General features: G+C 44.8%; 1 protein-coding gene across 1 annotated transcript in view; it reads right to left on the bottom strand.

Moving 5' to 3' along the window:
• Positions 1-88: 88 nt before the first annotated feature.
• LOC146865484 (uncharacterized) overlaps positions 89-20,769 on the bottom strand; it is a 218,692-nt gene continuing 198,011 nt past the window's right edge. The window contains exons 3-5 of the mRNA XM_085632287.1: positions 3,664-3,805; positions 1,843-2,123; positions 89-529 (exon numbers count right to left, since the gene is read on the bottom strand). Coding sequence (XP_085488413.1) covers positions 345-529; positions 1,843-2,123; positions 3,664-3,725 — 528 coding nt within the window. The 5' untranslated portion in view covers positions 3,726-3,805 and the 3' untranslated portion in view covers positions 89-344. The remainder of the gene's footprint in view (positions 530-1,842; positions 2,124-3,663; positions 3,806-20,769) is intronic.

The following is a 20,769-nucleotide window of genomic DNA, read 5'->3' as shown; positions in this document are numbered from 1 at the left end:
CTACACAAAGGTATGACAAGTTAACACACTCCATGTGTGGATGAACAAATATCTAACTCCAACACATCAAACACAGATCCAACCTACACCATAGGGAGAACTCACTGTAGGGACGACATGGCAGCTGGTTGCTTTGCCCCTGGATGGCATTCAGGACTGTAGTCTGACCCATAGAGAGGCTCCTAAGGAGGTCAATAGCCTCCTTACTCAGGGCAGATGGGCTAACAGGAGCAGGGGCTGAGGTACCTGGAGTGGATGAGAGGGAGAACATGGAGGGTGGTGATAGAGCTGGGGGTGGTGGACAAGGATGAAGGTGGAACTAATCCTGTTGAGTCCGTCACCACTCAGGATTGTCCACCATAGTATAACTCCGATGATGATGAGCTTGAGCTGCTGTCCTCCGGGGCACAACTCACACCCTCCTGGTCACTGGGTCCCTCCATGTCTGATGTCTCACGTCTGGAACCGCTGTGACCAGCTGTGTCCCCACCGATGTTGGCCCCTTCTCCTCTGCTTGCCCTCGATGTATCTGAAATGACATGTAACATGGGTTTATTGCAAATGCGTTTTCACACCTGACCATCACAAATCAACAGAAAACATTAGAGAAGTCAAATTTAACATAAGCCCAAATGCTTTAATGGAATTGTCTACACTCTATCCTTATGTCAATACAAGGATAGTCGATAACATTGCATACTTTGACACTTGTTGTATACCATTGTAAAATGATGTAACCAAATAGAAGGGATCCAAGTGTGAGATTTACACAATGCTCACACAAGGCCCAAAGTCAAACAAATCTAACTATTAGTCATAACACAGCATGATATCATGTGGGTCAAGTTAAACACCAATGGACCATTGATTAGTGTTGTGGCAGACATCATGTCACATGCAAATGCTCATTGCACTATGATGACACTTTGCACTCCAAATTGCATCATATATCCACTACCTGAAAAGTCAAATGAAAGCTGTACACCTGTAGTTTAGCTATGTTTCACATTTAGAAGATAAAGTTCCCTGAAAACCTTGAAGTCCAAACATTTGGGAGACAGATGCTCTGAATTCACATAGCACAACAGTCCATGACACCAGTCATAGATGGTATATTCACAGGCCAATATACCTTTGAAGGTTTTTGATGTCCCTGAACATCTATGACATGAAGATGTGGGATCACTAGAGTGCAAATGGGCAAGGCATAACACCGTTTTTTGGCATTGCACACTCAGATTGCCTTCTAAGGATCAGTGTAGACACTGGCATATGATCTACACAGTTCTGAATTTCACTTCCTCATGCATGTTACCAGCCAGTGGATGAGTGTTTTGAAACACTATTGCAGATGAAACATCAACTGGCAAATGAACACTGGCCAATATGTAGGAACTAATGCTGATGGCACCAGTGATGTTTGCACCCTGATTTCACTGTATAACCAGTACTTACCAATGGGAACTGTTGTACAGTCACTGCTTGTACTGTGACCTCTGTGTCATGTTACATTCAATAGGGCCACCATTGAATGAGAGACAGTGGTGAGGGAACATCACTCCTTACACAATTGTCACCCATATTTACTGAGATGAATACTCACTTCATTCAGCCAGGTGTCTGCTCAAAAGGAGAGAATTGGATGTGGACGAGACTCTGCTGTGTTCCAGGTCAGAAAGGCAATAGCCACTGCACAGCAACAAGCATCTACTACCAAACTTAGACTAACAATGACTCATCTTGTATGTGGCACATGGGCTACTACCAATATGGTTGGTGAAATGCCTGTCTGTGACACTCAAAGTTGGCAATGTGATATATATGACTCAGGCCAGGACTCACCCCCATGTAGCTGCTGTTGGGCCCTCAACTGCTCATCAAGGTCTGGATAGGCCACCGCCAGTATGTGGGCCATCAGGGGGGTCAGGGTCTGGTGCGCGTTCCTTCCACATTGGGAGGATATTCCCAGCTGGACCTCTGTGATCTTCCGGGTCCAGCGCCGCAGGTCCTTCCACCTCATTCTGCAGTGGGCACTATGCCGGTTGAAGACCCACAGAGTCCACACTTTCCGGGTAATGACTCTCCAAATGGCCTCTTCTGATGAGCATTGACCTGCATGGATGCTATAAATATAGAAACAGGTTATAACTGGAAGTTTAAAGATATCTGTATGGTTGATACACATTTTTTTACACCTAGCACAAACATGCATCAAGAGTCAACACAATACATGTGTCAATGTCACATGCTAAGCACAACTAAAGCATGGATGCCCACTTTTGTTATCATCTGATAACTAACCTCAACCCTGGTCATGACCTACACTGACTGAGGCTGCCCACTAACAACATGTAGGCCACGGCCATCCTACATGGAATTTGATGTGATGTACCATGACACACAGCGCACCATTTGGCCCTTGTGAAGGGTAAACTACCTGTGCATGACAGTCCAGACACCTATACTGCTAGGCCCATTGCATTGATGCATATGGTCCATAGAGGCATGTACCATAGTACACACAACATCCTAAGACTAAGCTCACACGGTAAGGGCTGGTATGTGTGACACTCAGAACTATCTCTGTGGGACCTGTGTGTACAAATGGACTACTTATATGAATATCCTAGTAAGTCATATTGGGTTTGTGTTGTTACTACTGCCATCACAGGACACCCCTTTTGCCATATGTGGGACTATAACAGGGATGACAATCAACATACTACTGTATGTGTAGCGTGATAGGGAATATTGTAGCCAAGCAGATGATTCACATTTCTTAAATCTATTCAAAAGTAACCCACTATCTACACTGTTCATGCCACAGATGTGCAACACGCCTGTACAGTGGCAGCAACACTATTTGAAAAGTGTCAACAGACCTGTGTAAGGGAACAGTCTTTAGTGACAGACACACATTGACACTGTGAATCAATGAAAAGAAGTATCAAGTCAGGGAATCACTTCAGTCACCATGCCTCATAATATCCATGTAACAGCTATAAGGGCTACTAATGGTACAGACAACTCTTTCTGGGGAAATCGACGGATCAGCAGGTCGATAGGGACATTACTCATGCATCAGTTCTCCTGCCACAGTCAGGTCTTGCTCTCCGCAGGCTGAGGTTACTTATCCCCCATGAACATCAGATTTCCACCAATTCTTCTGTCCATTTCATATGGGAACATACAGTTATGTGGCACTCTGAAGGGATCTGTGAGGTATAGCTATCTCCCAGACAACTGTTTCAGAAAGTCTGATGTTGGTTACGTGATCAGTGGGATGGTACACTTGGCTAACATCATCCTCAAATGCTTATAACAGTATACAGACATGGCTCATGGTGTGAAGCCTATACATGACAATGCACATATACCTTGATGTGATTTGAGAACTAATTGTAGCTACTATGAGCGTGAACCCTGCCTAGAGATATGAATGTAAGACAAGTAGAAATCACCCTTATCACACATTCCAATGATGGCCTTCGCTCCACAAAGTCTAGGGACCCATAACCCATTACATGTGTGCCCTATACAGGAGCCTCACAATGTATGCAACCAACATAATGATTACACTCTGACTCTCAGGGGTACATTGTAGCCCACGGGAATAGAAAGGGAGAAGAGAAATAGAGTTAAATATGTATTTGAGAAACTTACCTATTCCTCTGGTGAGCCATAGAGCTGAGAATACAGGGGAAGTACCTCATCCACCAGGGCATTCAGCTCCTCTGGAGTGAAGGGACGGGCCATCTCCCCTGTAGTGCATGCCATGATTGGTCCCAGAGGTGGCAAACAGCAGCTAAAATGGAGGGGGTGTTGATAGTAACAGTGTCAGGAGGCAAGTGAGAAATTTTTCCGCCATGTAAGCAGTCATTAGGATTGGCACCCACAGCCATTGGACCGCAACCATCACTATCCCCAACATTAGCCTATGGCTGTGTCTCCCATGCATGCCACAGCCCACCGTGCGGTCAACTACCGCTGGCAGCGTATGTTCAACATGTCCTATTAGCAAGGTCAGGCATTCGCCATGTTAGAGTTTGAGAAAACTGTATTGGTGACAGTTAAGTGTGTCACCACCACTACCAATGAGGGCAAACATGTTTACATTTGAAATGTTCCATTCCCATGTCATATCCAGTACAAAACTTCATCTGTGTAGTACATTACTGTGCACAAAGGATAAATGTGCTCAGCACACTGTACACTGCAGTTGGCAGTATTGCACATGAAATGTTATTCTACCCTCACTATAGTGGCAATTTACATTTTCTGAATTGATGAGGTGCACAGTTCTTTTACAGACCTGTGAAGGCCACATTGGGGATGACTGGTGGATGTTCAAGGTTTGACAATGACGATGTACAATGTGTAATGCTTCATGAAGCATCAATGTTCAGACACATGCCTTTTGCCTTACTCTTCACATATGTTACTCTGCACACTGTGACCAAGCTACATTTTTGTGTTACTCCTTACATAGGTACCCGGGGAGAGGGATGAGATGCCAGGCTGCAGTGTACCACCCATTTCCAAACCTCCAGACCCTGGAAGAGTGACATGTCATCCAGAAGTTGAGTTTGAATCGTCAAACAATCCTGGATTTATGTCATCAGTTGGAGCCTGACCTCCTACCTCACATCAATAATCCTACATCAATCCCACCACTTACTAAACTCATGTCTGTTTTGCATTTTTTTGGCCACAGGCTCATTTCAATTCATTGTCACGATTTCAGGTGGAATGCCACAGCCTATGTTCAGTTGGGTACTCCAAGAGCTGATAGCAGCACTTTTGAGACACATGACCAGCTACATCTAGTTCTCCAGACATGAGGATTTAGACAATGTGAAGGTAGTTTTCTATGCTGATGGTCAAATCCCACATGTGATTCAATCCATTGATGGCACACATAGTACCTTAGTACCACCGCATACCAGGGAACAAATGTACCGCAACAGGAAGTACTATCATTCTATCAATGTACAAGTTGTCTGCTTGGCGGATTTCTACATCTCAAACGTCTGTGCCTAGTTACCAGGATCTGCCAATGATGCCTTGATACTGCGGTTAGGTCAGCTACACCTGACTTTGCCCCCGGTTGAGCCCTGCTTAATTCAGCCGGCCACCTGGCCCTGCTCCCGCGTCCAGTGGGTGAGCTCCCCATGGTATTCATTGACTGGTTCACAGCTCTCACATACGCGCCGCAGTAATTTCAGCCCGTACACAAAACGCGGTTACTCACTCTCCTCGTTCTATGTACTCACATTTTATTGGTAAATGATCTCACATCACCCTCGATCATGACTCATTCCACGCATGACTCCTCCATTACCATCGATTTCGACACAGCTGTTAGCCCTCCAAGCATGCCTTTAGCTCAATTTTGGTCACTTTACGCCCCTCTATAGTGCGTTGATTCACACCCGCATTCCATCGTCTGCATGGTATTCCTTCTAATTTTACGGAATCATATCACAGGCTAGCGATATATCCTCTCATAGCACTCCCCTCTTGGCGCCTTTTCATCACCAGTCGCATGCTTACTGTTCGGCATGCCTACTTTTATCTAAATTCAAACTCTCTTCTTTCTTCATATCTACCCTTTTCCTTTTATCTTCACAGGCAATTTCTTATGCTCAGGCCAGCCAATTATTCTTGTCCTGATGATGATCCTAGTATTTTAGACAGGATCGAAACGTCGTCGACCCAAGTTAACAACTTGCACATTAAGCCAGTGTGTTAAAAAAGTGCAACTGTTGTTACTCAAAAAGCTTCTAACATTGGATTTGTACAAAAGCTCATTACGTCTTGCCTGAAATGCCCCCTTGTATGTAATTGTTTTACATGTATTGTCTTATTTTCCCCAAAGGATACAGGATTGTGTCCCACAATTAGTATGTTATTGTATTTGTTATTTTTACATTCTAGAAATAAATAGGGTTGTCCGGCTGGACATCCCATAATATAATATAGCTTCGATTCTGGACTATATTTATCCCAAGTGTATTTTCCCTCTCTCCAAGGACCACTGTTTCTTTTAAAACATAATTACCCAAGGTCCTTGATTACCTTTTGGGTCCCCTTGTGTCTTTTCAAATATGTTAAGCGCAATCGCTGGATTGCAAGGGTTTGGATACCTATCCCCTTACTAGTAAGTGGGTTCCTTCCTCCTGTTTCCCCTTCTCACCCCCCCCTTATAGTTCTGTTATGTCTGATCACGCGCCCTTATACTCTGACGAATATATCAAGAAGATTTGTGAGGGCCCTTCCCTTTTCACTGACTCTGCAGACTCACCCTCCTCTGCTAACATTTCTTCAGCTGAACAACTAGAAAAGTGCAAAAAGAAACAAGTGCGCCTGCAGCTCATGATCCGCATGTTAACAGAATATCTTAAAGCAGAGACAATTCCCACAGGGCTACAAGTACGAAACATCCCAGGAATATTCACGGACAACCCCAAATATATTAACAGTTTTAGCTATATCGGTACTACCTGTTCACGACATTGGTTAGTTTTAGGTATCGACACGGCTGCAGAAGCCCTTAAAAAACTTGCAGAGGAAATCCTAGAGATAGAAAAACAGATTAAAGAATCCTGCCCAATAGCTGACAGTAAAAAATTACTTGAACAAATACAAAAAACTGTTGACGAGTTCGACTGAATAGAGCAAAACAAAAAATCTGTGAAGGTTCGTAAAGATATTAGAACATACAATATCGAACGTACCTACCCATATTTACAGAAGGATTGCTACTCACAGACGGTTTACTCTAACCCGCAAAACAGTAGACCGTGGGGCAGGTATAATAGACGTAACAATCTAGTGGGATTTTCCGATACCTCGGCTGAATCTTCAGATAACTCTGACACAGGTGAGGGAACCAGCACCTCCACTTGTCCCCCTGGTGCTACTTACTCAGGCCAAAACAGTAATTTTTTGGGCAGAGGACACAACGAACCACCAAAACGTGGTCGTGTCAAACAACCTCAAAGATGGTACAACCCACCGGGTGAACGCCAAACTCGTCAAAAGTTTTACCAATGGTAACCACAGACCAACACCAAAATATACCCATCTTCAATCTTTCACACCATTTACTCTCAGACTCTGAGCTTTCTCTACTCAGCAAGGGATTATCCTTTATTCCTACTACACATCCCAATTTTTTAGAACTCCACACTGAACTTCTTGGATTTTTTAGACGCTTACGTCTACATGCATTTTTCCTCTTGAATCCGTCTCCCCCTCAGATCGCACACACTCCCTTCAGACCTCCATCCAGCTTCTCACCGTCATCCAGTATGATCCCAAGTGAGATCACCACGTTTGAGAAATTAGTCCTCAGTGATTTAGCTGCCTTGGAAACCAAAAAACGCTTCATTCCTTACAACATTACCCTACAAGAGAAGAAAGCCATTACTTCCTTGAAAGATAACGACTCGTTAGTCATCAAATCAGCAGACAAAGGTGGTGGGATAGTTCTTCAAGAAAAGGCCATGTATAAGGCAGAAATTCAACGCCAACTATCTAACACAGACCATTACTGCAGACTACCACCTAATCCCACAAAAGAACTTCAGACACATATTTTACAAATAACTACTGATGCCAAAATGGAAGGATTTCTAAGTCAGAAGGAATTTCTTTTCCTTAACGTCAAATCTCCCCGTACTCCGGTCATATATACTCTCCCCAAAGTTCACAAAAGTCAGACTAACCCACCCGGACGCCCCATAGTTTCTGGCTGTGGGTCTATCCTTGAGCCATTAGGTCAATAGATCGACCATTTCATCAAAGAATTCGTCCCCGTAACACACTGTTACGTCAGAGACAGTATGGCGATGATCAATCTCATTGAACATCACCCCTTCCACCCTGAACATAATCTCCTCTGCACCATGGATGTAGAATCACTCTACACTAACATTCCACAAATCCCGGCACTCCTAGTTATCCGCGATATCCTGGACTCCAGACCCCGCCCCCATTTTGTCCCCACTCTCTTCATCATTCAATTGTTAGAACTCTGCCTGACCCGCAATTTTTTCAGTTTTGAAAATGATTTTTACCAGCAAGTGAAAGGTACATCCATGGGTGCAGTTTTTGCGCCCAATCTGGCCATCCTCTACATGGATTACCTGGAAGTAAGGACAATCCTTGCCACCACTAACCCTTTCCTCCCGGCTATTGTCCTGTGGCGTCGCTACATAGAGGACATTTTCTTGATTTGGAACCAAGATGAAACCACCCTTTCCCAATTTGCCCAAGGCTGAACAACAACTGCTCTGGCCTCACCTTCACCAATACACACCACAGGTCACACATTCCCTTTCTAGACCTCACTATATATCACTCCAATGGAGAATTACTTACCAAACTGTATAGGAAAAGCACAGAAAGGAACACCTTACTCCGGTATGAGAGCAATCACCCCAGAGCCCTTAGAGACTCTCTTCCATACTCCCAATTCCTGCGCATTAGACGCAACTGTTTTGAAAAGGAAGATTACTTCGCTGAAGCATTTACCCTTACCAACAAACTCAAAGCACGCGGCTACCCTAAAAGATTAGTGAGGAATGCGCAAAAAAGAGCATGGTACTGCCCAAGGGAAGTCCTCTTATCCCCCAGATTGAAAACCAAATCCAACCGCATTGTTTGCGTAACCACCTTTTCCCCTGCCCCAAACCCCATCCGCAAATCTATCCTGCATCACTGGCCAGTGATTAATGCAGGTATTCTCTCACTTGAACGCCCCTTATTTGCCTTCCGAAAGAACCGCAACCTAAAGGATCATCTTGTAAGAGCTGCACTCCCTTCTCCCCGACCAATGTCCACTTTGGACGAACTTTGGGGACGAAAGCCACTGATTGGACATGTAAAATGTGGCAATTGCAATATATGTAGCGCAACCATTGAAGGTACTAATTTTGTATTTAACAATGTATCTATCAAATTGAACACGTTTTCCAATTGCAATACTAGCAATGTCATTTACCTGATATCATGTCCTTGCAACAAAGTGTACATAGGCCAGACTACCCAAAAGGTCAAACTGCGCATCGGCCAGCACAGGAGTCGAGTACGATGCAAAACTCCTAATGGTTGAACATTTTTGGGAAATGGGACACAAAGAAGATGACTTCAAATGGACAGTGATCAAAACAATCAAACAAACGCCAAGAGGCGGTGACATCACCAAAATCCTGAACAAGGAGGAACTAAAAATGATTATCCGCATCAATAGCATCAGGGATGGTCTGAATCGCATTGAAGACTGGACTAATCTCATTTAATCATCTACTGTACTTCGATATTTGTCTCCTTCACACTGCAGAGGCCATGTCTGGTTCCTCCTCCGTTGTGCAAAATAATTGCTTAGTGTCTCTTTCATACTGTTACTGTATAGACTACTTTCAATCCGTACAGTTTGACCCTCGGTATGCCCTGGCACCTGTAACCTTCCCTGTACCTTTTTGGGTTTTTGCACTGTGAACCTTACAGTCCGCCTTGTCACTGCCTCTCTGTTTTCACAGTATCAACGCAGCGTCTGTTTAGCTCAATCTGACCACCTAATTCATCCTCTTATTGATGTTTAGCCCATTTCATTCTCTCATGTATATTTTGTGCAATTCATTTTATTTTTCTCCATTGTCTGTATTGTTGTTCGGTTAATACCTTATTTGTTTTGCAATTATTGATGTTCAGCTAATACTATACTCGTTTTGTACTGTTTATTCTTAATTTCCTTCCTACTTTCGGCAGTTTTACATCTATCGCAATGTGCACTACCTGTCAATTCGCTATACAACCCGTCCCAAAATGGCGCAACTTTCGGCATTCTCACATCGATTGCACTGTGCACTTCCTAGTCCCTCCTCTCTGTCCTCACTACCCGTTCCAAGATGGCGTGACGTTCTCACGCTTCCACTCATTGCGCACGCCCATTCCTTAAAAACCCTTGCACCGCCCGGCTTCCCTGTCACTCCGTATCCCTTCTCCGGAGGTCCCAGGCAGCTCTGAGGTAAGCGGTTCCTCCATTTTCAGCGGTTCACCCCCTTTGGTCTTGATCTGATTCTGCTCGCCATTTTGCTCATCATTTTTTGTCTCCTTTATCCTTAGTGCATTGTCACCCTGCCTTAATTATTCGGCGGATTCCACTACCCTCGGACCGGAACTCCCGGCCCGTAGCAGCCCGTTTGCCTCGCCTCCTTACCGTCCTCTCAACTGGATTAACCCTTTACGGCATTGGTTTCCGTGGCTTGGCTTAGCTCTCCTGCACTGCCAGTGAGCCTTCTTCCAACCCCTTGGTTTCCCTACCCTTGGACAGGAACTCCCTGCCTGTCCTCACACAGGTACCCTTTACCCATTTCCTTAGTGTTCTCTGTATCACTTCCCACTCCATCTCCGTCATGGTTTATTAATTTTAATTTTACTTTTAGGTCAGCTACACCTGACTTTGCCCCCGGTTGAGCCCTGCTTAATTCAGCCGGCCACCTGGCCCTGCTCCCGCGTCCAGTGGGTGAGCTCCCCATGGTATTCATTGACTGGTTCACAGCTCTCACATACGCGCCGCAGTAATTTCGTCCCGTACACAAAACGCGGTTACTCACTCTCCTCGTTCTATGTACTCACATTTTATTGGTAAATGATCTCACATCGCCCTCGATCATGACTCATTCCACGCATGACTCCCCCATTACCATCGATTTCGACACAGCTGTTAGCCCTCCAAGCATGCCTTTAGCTCAATTTTGGTCACTTTACGCCCCTCTATAGTGCGTTGATTCACACCCGCATTCCATCGTCTGCATGGTATTCCTTCTAATTTTACGGAATCATATCACAGGCTAGCGATATATCCTCTCATAGCACTCCCCTCTTGGCGCCTTTTCATCACCAGTCGCATGCTTACTGTTCGGCATGCCTACTTTTATTTAAATTCAAACTCTCTTCTTTCTTCATATCTACCCTTTTCCTTTTATCTTCACAGGCAATTTCTTATGCTCAGGCCAGCCAATTATTCTTGTCCTGATGATGATCCTAGTATTTTAGACAGGATCGAAACGTCGTCGACCCAAGTTAACAACTTGCACATTAAGCCAGTGTGTTAAAAAAGTGCAACTGTTGTTACTCAAAAAGCTTCTAACATTGGATTTGTAAAAAAGCTCATTACGTCTTGCCTGAAATGCCCCCTTGTATGTAATTGTTTTACATGTATTGTCTTTTTTTCCCCAAAGGATACAGGATTGTGTCCCACAATTAGTATGTTATTGTATTTGTTATTTTTACATTCTAGAAATAAATAGGGTTGTCCGGCTGGACATCCCATAATATAATATAGCTTCGATTCTGGACTATATTTATCCCAAGTGTATTTTCCCTCTCTCCAAGGACCACTGTTTCTTTTAAAACATTGATACTGCGTAACAGCACCATACCCCAGCTGATGTCACAATTACTACCAGAGAGGGCCTGGCTTGTCGGTAAGTGTGATCTGTCCTAACTTTGTGTGGGTGATGTTAGGTAGGTAGTATGATCTGAAAGTGTGTAACTCATTGTTACACTTCTGTCTATCTTCTATTTAGGAGACTCAGTGTATCTCAACCGGCCATGGTTGTTGGCATCGCTGAGGAATCGGAGTACTTATTAAATAATAAAGTGGTCCCTATGGAGGTAGTTTAGCCCTTGACTATCATGGCAATAGCGTTACTTTCAGGAGAGAAGAAAATTCTCTGAAACGAGTACGTTTCAGTTATGCATTCAGTGCATTTATTTATACATATCTCATTTATGAATATATTAATTAATTCACATAGTATGATATACTTTTACAGGGTGCTCCTAGCGAGTGACGGTGCAGTGAAAGTGATATAGAGTGAATGAAAAGTGCATTTGTGCTATGTACAACATATATACATGTGGCTGATAGGGGCAATAGAATGTTTTGAAGTCACACCCGTGAAACAAGTGTTGACATCCATCATCAAAATTCTTAAAAACATAGTCCACATACGCTATTTGGCAACGTTTGGGCCCCTTCAATATAGGCATTTAGAGCAGGGTCATCATCAGGACAAAAATAATCCTACTACGCCAGGGGAAGTCTGCTTCAATGAGGCCCATGGAAGAACACGGTAGTCAGCGGAGCTGGCTTTTGGGCTCTTGAAAGCCAGATTCAGATGTCTGGAGAAGACCAGGGGAGCCCTCCTCTACTCACCCGTTAAGATGTAAGATCACCGTGGCCTGCTGCATGCTCCACAACAGTACCCTGCGACGGAACATCCCTTACATCACAAGGATGCAGGCCATGAAGAGCCACCATGTGAGGGACCTTAAATGCCAAATGATAATGATGATAGTGGTGAAGAGGAAGGAGCTGACTTGAGTCAAGATCACATCCGAAACTACTTCTCCTGATTGTAAGTATGGTGTGAGGTGTGATGACTTCAACTATTATTGCAACTCTTGTAGTGATGTTGTGAAGAGGATGTTAATGCTACATACTAGGAATATATGGGCCTGGAAATGTTTGGGGAAAGGTGTTTGTATTGTAAGTGTAGCTTAGTTCATCAGTAAATGTCTTGGACTGTGCTCTCTATGAGTTTACAATGTGATGTGTGCCATATGTATGGTTTCTTAGCTAATCTCTCTGTTGGTCTGTTTCAGGTACCTTCGCCATGTCATCTTCATTTGGACATTTCAGAGTTGTAACATCAGCAGTTGTATGTTGCTGTTCAGCTGTGCAAAGTGGACATGGATTGTTCTTGGGAATGTCTGTCACAGAGTTTGGGTGTATAAGGCTGGTACCAAGACCGCTAGCGCAGCTGTAGGATGGACGTTACCTGGCTTCCATTGGACCTATTCTTTGTGGTGTAATGGTCTTACTGCAATAGGTGTGCTATCATGTGAGCCAACACCATTTTGGATTGGGCCCACTTCATGGTAGTCTCCCTTCACATTGGCTAAATCCTTTATTTTGTATGAACTGTATGTAGCTGTTGATGTGTTTCCTCGTTGTAGGCCAAAGTGCTTGTGGCACATCAATAACATTTGTTTGTGATATTCATCAGATGCAAGCAACACAGGATTGAAATGGCCCTGTGGTCAGAAACTGTTGTACTAACATGTGTCCGTTTATTTGTTTATTTGATGTGGGATCCCTATTATTAGGTAGGTAATATGGCTCCAGCTGATCGTATGGACCTAATTTATTGTTGTCTATTGTGTATTGAAAGTCTGCAACTGATTATGTGATCACTGACACAGAAAAAATAAATCATTTCTTATTTGCTATGTTTCTGACATCATTTCAACCTCTGAGTTGGACAATTGAATTAAGATGTTATCAGACCAGACACTTGTATGCAAGTGTTGTTGTGAAATGGTAGCGTTCCGGAGTTGAAGATTGTTTACATACAACATATCCATGCATCCAGATGTCCCAAATTTTGACATTGCAAAGTTCACATGGTAGTACGTTCACATTGTTATATGTGACAATTACAACAGGAAACAATGATTTGTTAGTGTGTGGTTTTAATGAAGTGAACAAGGATGAGATCGAGAAATTAACAAAAAAATACACTGCACAAACAAAAAGTGAAGTCTTCAGTCATGGTGGATGAAACCAATGTAGTAGTCCAAATTGTCAGGAGTCCAAAGTCCAACATACTTCTTCCATCAGATATGGAAAAGTGGGCAAGAATAACCCACAAAGTGAATGTGTAGCTCACACAGGATGAAATTAGGGCCACATTTTTTTCCTGGCGGTGGGTGTCTTGCCATCCTGAGCTCCTAGAATTTTCAGTGGACCTCCCCTCTTTATGTGAGAGGGGGTACCTGGAGCTGCTGAGACTGGGGCACGTGCAGGCATGTCCTCCTCTGACAGGTCCTCTCTTCCTTTGGCTGCAGCAGATGTTGATGGTCTGGATGTTCTTGGACCACCGGAAGGGGTAGATATAGGTGGAAAAGCCCTGCAGTATATGGTGTTAATTTCCCGCAGCACCCGAACCAGGGAGGCCATGTTGGTGTTCATGCTAGCACCTCGGTGTGGATGCCGGCCATCTCGGTGTGTTTGTCAGCCACCTCATGGTATATGTCCCTCTGCAGCTCCTTGATTTTCCAGATTTCAGTCAATTCCTGGCCCATGACACTTTGGGAGACTTGTAGACTCCCAGTGCTTGGGTGATAGCAGCCAGGGTGTCGGTGTCCCCAGCGGACTCACTCTGTGAGCCCACAGTTTCACTCCCACTACACATACCCTAAAAATAAAGTAAGAAAACAAGAAGGGGTGGGCAGGAAAAAAGTAAACCTAGAATAGCCAGAAACGCTTGCTTTAAACTAATTCAAGTCAATATCTTACATAGGCCATGGCGGCCACCACAAACAGTGGTGGGGAGGGTGGAGGGGACATGGGGGAGCGCGGGAGGGAGAGCACAGGGGGGTTGAATAATGATTAAAAAAATATAAAAGGACTTAATTGACGCTGCCGGCCGCCTCGCTCCTCGTACCTTGGTCTTCCTCTTCTTCCTGGTCCCAGCAGACACTAGGACAGCATCACATACTTCCTGAGCAATCCCTATGCTGCTCTCATGCTATGAGAACAGCATGGGGATTGGCCTGAGCGGGATGATTTAACGCTCACTCAGGCACATGGAGTCTATGCTGTTTCTCCAACCCGGCTGTTCAATATAGCTTGGTTGGAGAAACATAACTGCACACATATGTTTGGCCAGCCTAGGACGGCCGGCCAAACACACATGCGTACTTAGAAGTGCACAACCAGTCCTCCACCCATGGCCCCTGCCCCGCCCCTCCCTACAGATGCAGGCTCAGCCAGCAACTGAAAAATAAAATAATGAAATTTCATTTTATTTTTCAGCTGCTGGCTTTGAGCCAGTGGGGCGACGCTCCCCGCCATTGTGGAGGAGCCGCCACTGTACACAGCGGATTGCCTGCATCGTCCTGTATGGCCCAGACATATGCACCCTCTGTAATGCCCCCAGCTGAGGGACTAAGACATTCTTTGGGACAGATCCGTCTCTTCTGGGACCATTTACTGTCACTCCTAGAGGGGATCACGGACATTTCAGGGATCAACTTGTGGAAAGTTGCAGCTCCAGGCATTTTTAAACATCCCCACAAATTGAAAGCAGCGACACGCTTCTTGGACATTGCCCTGTTCCTTGCTAAATGCTCTATCACTATGAAGTAGCAGCTCCCCTAGCCCCATCTATGGAGGCCTGGACTCAGACCCTGACCAAAGGAGCAACTTCTGCGGCCACAGCCTTGCAGTGTGACGAGACCAAAGGCCTGAGATGACACCCCATTGCCCATGCGTTGGAAGAGCTCCTGTACTCATTACTGACTCTCCTGGATGACCCTGATCCTGAGGCAGGGGCCTGCCCCCCACCTAATTCATTTCAAGAGGATGTGTCCCTACCTGCTCTAGGGTGTCTGGTGCACTCTACCTCATTCGGGGTCCATGCTTAGGTGGGAAGCGCCTCCTTACCCCCCTCCCTAGGCTGCATCGATAGGACAACCCTCCCACCCTTCTAACAGCTCGTCCCTTTTACCGGCTCGTCTACTCGAGCATTATATCCTGATGAATGCACGGACACGATTAATCAGTCTACGGTGCCAGCTCACGGGTGGAGCCATTTGACACAGCCAATCCCCCCCTCCCTGCCCCCACCCTGCCCCCTGTGGTCCCCCGTTAGAGAGTATCTTTCTTCAATCCGTCTTGGGGCCCCATCAGATCACCCCTTGGGGACAGCAGCACCAAGTTCGGGGGTCAGAAGGGGCGCACCTACGTCCTCCAGCCCAGATCCTACGGCTCTCACCAATCATGTTGTTAGTGCCAATATCGGCCACACTCACCAGCCCTCCCGCAGCAACATACAGGTAGCATAAATAAGCAGACAAGACAAATTTTTTGGTGGAGAAAATTGCTGCAGGTTTATTAGCATACCAAATATGCCAACATGGTGGGTTATCTTACAGGCGATCCCAATGCAAGCCGCCCCTCGCGGCCTACCACCTGGTGGGCCAACTTGCATCGTGGCCTTAGCCAATCGGTGCTTAGCAGTTGTGGTGAGGGGATAGCCCCTCCCACTTCCGGTGAACCATTGTTCCACCACATAACTCACGCCCCCCCTACGAGGGATGGAGCGTTCAAGTGACCCCCGGTTGTACAGGTTTCCAACCGCCCGTTGAACATATGGGGCACCATCGCACCCCAGGGTCCACCGCACAGACTTCCTGGGGATATTCGGCCTCAGCACCCTTTGTGCTCCTGAAGAGGGTATCCCTGAGTACTTTTCCGCCTCTGGATCGCCATGTAACTCCGCCTGCAACACAAATAAAAAGATTAGAATATCCTTCCCCCCCACCCTGAATCGCCGGGTAAGCGGTAGGGAGGGAATCGGCGACAGGGCGAGGGGACAAATAGGCCGCCAGGTGGGCGGGAGAAGAATTTATACCTCTCCCCGACCCCACTCTAGCCGGAAGTGATGAGCGGGATCCCTAAGGGGTCTCTGTACACTAGGCTGCTCAGTGTGCCATCTTGTGGCACTAAAAGGGCCGCCCTCTTATGAGGGTCCCCTGCGATGACCATGTCGGTCAGCCCGCATAGTGCCAATATTGGCCACACTCACCAGCCCTCCCGCAGCAACATACAGGTAGCATAAATAAGCAGACAAGACACATTTTTTGGTGGAGAAAATTGCTGCAGGTTTATTAGCATACCAAATATGCCAACATGGTGGGTTATCTTACAGACGATCCAAAGGCAAGCCGCCCCTCGCGGCCTACCACCTGATGGGCCAACTTGCATCGTGCCCTTAGCCAATCGGTGCTTAGCGGTTGTGGTGAGGGGATAGCCCCTCCCACTTCCGGTGAATCATTGTCCCACCACATAACTCACACCCCCCCTACGAGGGGCGGAGAGTTCAAGCGACCCCATGTTGTACAGGTTTCCAGCTGCCCGTAGGACATATGGGGCGCTGTCGCACCCCAGGGTCCACCGCACAGACTTCCTGGGGATTTTCGGCCTCAGCACCCTTTGTGCTCCTGAAGAGAGTATCCCTGAGTACCTTTCCGCCTCTGGATCGCCATGTAACTCCGCCACAGCCCTGGGTGTGGCGACTGTCGCAGCCTGGGCCCCCCACCAAGGCCGGCGCTCCTACTTACATCCCGCTATTTCCACGGCCTCACCTAGGTCCAGGAGGAGCAAGTCCATGCCTATTCTGGAGAGATGTATCCCATCGTCCTCGAGACACCCTGTGGATTTGGCGTGAAGCACCCATGTCTAATGAAGCCAAATCCCCTCTGCTCAGTGAATTTACGCATAGCGCAGATGATCCTCCTGCGCGCAGACTCCATCGCCTCCCCCAAACGAGCTCTATGCCACGGGAGCTGGGGGGTGACTTCAGACCACAAAAGTTCACCTGTCCCCCACTGGTTGCTAATTTGCACATTGTGGTCTTCTTCTAGGGTGCATAACTTTGCCACCTTAACCAGACAATTTCACAGTTCTTTCCGATTGCTCCCTGGCGAACATAATAATTGTAAGAACAAGATATAGATAAGTGCACAACATAAAATTGGAACAGTTTGTAAGGTTGTGGCGTGCTGCTGGGGTATCACTCTCTGATCCAGAGTGTCAAAGCAAATAACCAACAAAGCGTATCCTGAAGGTAGGAGACGTCCCCCTGCGCACAGCTCGAAGCCCCTGGAACAGGGGTTGATGAGTTTTTAACACTCAGTGTTCGTGAATTTTGAAAGAATAAGATACAACAAACTTTGATTGGATGTTTAAGTCGATATTTAGTGAATCATATCAGTAAACAATCATCCATTTGTATCCAAATGTTAATCACTGCGGAGATTGGCCCAATGCATTTCGGTCCCAAACGGACCTTCGTCAGGGGCCATATCTATAAAGTATAATAAAACGCAAGAGTCAGGAAGTCAACTGACAAGAATATTACTATCTATGCATCAATAGACTGAAAATGATGAAGTGCTCAGATGTATGGCTTAGATGTATTAGTCCAACATGCAAGGTGAGAAATAACAAAGCGTCTACTAGTCAAAACTGCAAAGTCCGGTTAGTCCGTGAATATAACGGTGTGAAAGGTAAACCGAAATTAACAACGTGACCGGGTGAAATCGTAAGTGATAATGGGTGAAAACGTGACTCGATAAAATATAATCATAATAGTGAGTTCGTTAATGATAATAGGTAAAAACAATGTTCTAAGCAAAAAGAAGAAAATCATGCGCAAACGGTTGTGCCGGTTCGAATATCTTAGTTGAAGATGTGGTGCTCGAGCACAGAGTGTTCCAGTGCGCTGATGCATTAAGAATAACGTGGATTTAAAACAAAATATAACGGCTGAAATAAGAAAGTGAAAAGAAACTTACGAAACGCGATGTGCTTCCATAGTGCTCCGACTATCTCGTGGTTAACGTTAAAGCGAACGCAGAAACGCGCATTCGGGGTGGTTTTAGTAACATGACAAGTAAACATAAAAAGAGGGCTGATGTCGACAAATAGGTACGGGCGCCATATTGAAATGACGAAATTAGCAAAAAGAGTGACGAAAACAGTATGGTTGAGATGGTGATGAATATAATTAAATGAAAATGATGAGAAAAGAGTAAAACAAATGTAGAGAATGAAAAAGGATAAGTTGATGAATAAACAGTAAAAATAAAGTGAAAATAATTAAGCCAAGAATGAAACGTAACTGTGAGCAAAAAGGCCTCGGACAATGTAGTAACATAAGAAGCTAAGAGTGAAAGAATCACAAATAACATAAAAAATTCCATGCGATCATTGAGTCCGTTCGGCTTCATTGAGTTCAACAGTTTGATCCAGTGGTTTTCCCTTTGGAAAAGCAGATTGTGGATGTCTCTTCCTTCTTTGGGTTCCACGGTTTCGAGTACCATGAATTTGAGTTGACTGATGTTGTGATGGAATTCGGTAAAATGTGCGGCTATGGTAGATTTTGTGTTGTTGGTTTGGATGTTGCTCTTATGCTCTAGAATTCTAGTCTTCACTTTTCTTTCAGTTTTACCAACATACACAAATCCACAAGGACATTTGAGAAGATAGATGACATTAATGGTGTTGCATGTGGCATTAACTTTGAGGTTGATTTTATGACCCTTCATAGGATGGTTGATGGAGGGACCGGTAATCACATTGTTGCAGTTGCTACAATTGTAGCAAGGTCTGGTTCCTTTGTATGTCGTAGATGAGGGTATGTCAATGGGTTGAGTGAGGATTTCTTTGAGATTTTTTCCTCTTCTGAAAGCAAAAATGGGTTTGTCTTTGAATAACCCTCTGAAGTCCGGTTCTATGGCCAATATTGGCCAATGCCTTAGGATTGATCTTTTGTAATGATTACTCATGGTGGAAAATTTTGATACCACAACTGATCGTTGGCTGATGGGTTTGACCGATTTGGTTAAGAGTTGAGTTCGGGAGATTGTGGAGCAACGTTGTATGGCTTGTGTTAAAACCTGTTGTGGATAGCCTCTTTGAGAAAACTTATTAAGCATCTTTTCCATTTCTTGGGTGCAAATGTCAGGCTGTGATACAATCCGTTTCACACGGAGTAGTTGTGAGTATGGTAGATGGTTTTTAAGTGCTGATTGATGAAAGCTGTTAAAGTGTAACAGGTTGTTACGGTCAGTTTTTTTGTGGTGTATGGTGGTTTCTAGTTTGTTTTTGATGCGACTGATTTTGACGTCAAGAAATGTGGCTGTATACTCTTGCATTTCAAACGTGAATTGAATTCTTTCATTGATGGTGTTCAAGGTATTGAGTGCTGACATGCGTTCAGAGTGTGATCCTTTCCAAATGAAAAAGATATCGTCAATATACCTGAGAAAAATGATGATATGTTCTTGCCATGTGTTGTTGTTCAGTATATTTTCAGTTTCAAATTTTTCCATGAAGATATTGGCATATGCCGGTGCGGCACAATTGCCCATCGATGTACCGGTGAGCTGTAAGTACCATTGGTCTTGCCATTTTTTTTTTTTTTTTTTTTTTTATTTTTATTAGACAACTCCAAAAAAATCACAGACAATGAGATCATCAATAGCGAAAGGAAAAAAAAAGAAAAAAGAGATAGGAAGCCTATCTTACATCAATGCCGGTACAATCGAAGTGAAAAATGGGAGCATAAGAATTCGTATATAATCCAAAATAGACAATAGAAACTGTTGCATTGTGAGAAACTTAGTACCAAGGGTTTATAAATTAATTTGGGACAGCTGCGATGCACCATAAAGTGACGGGGGACCAAATCTTATCTCCTTTTCTTTTGGACTTAGGGCCCCTAGTTGCATATATTGCAAGCTCGTAATTATACACAGACAGAAATCTAGAGAGCCACATTTGGAAACTAGGGGCATCACAATTTTTCCATAGAGCAGCAAGAATAATTCTATATATCGCAGTTCCGATGAAAAGGATAGCTTCCTCGTTGGAGTTCAATTTTAGCGTACAATCATATCCAAGCAAGCAAATCGTAGGGGACTCGGGCAATTTATGCCCAAAGATCGCCTCCCAAAATTCCCAGATCATTTTTTTTAATAATGTCAGCTTAGCACAATAATAAAACATGTGGGTTAACGTTGCGGGTCCACAATTGCACCTTGGACATTGATCATTGGTTCTTTTCCCCCATGTGAATAGCTTGGCTGGAGTGAAATAAAGATTATAGATAGTTTTGTAGAGTT

The sequence above is a fragment of the Triturus cristatus genome, chromosome 2_1 (genome assembly GCF_964204655.1).
Source record: "Triturus cristatus chromosome 2_1, aTriCri1.1, whole genome shotgun sequence".
NCBI lineage: Eukaryota > Metazoa > Chordata > Amphibia > Caudata > Salamandridae > Triturus > Triturus cristatus.
This window is presented reverse-complemented; position numbering and strand designations above follow the sequence as displayed.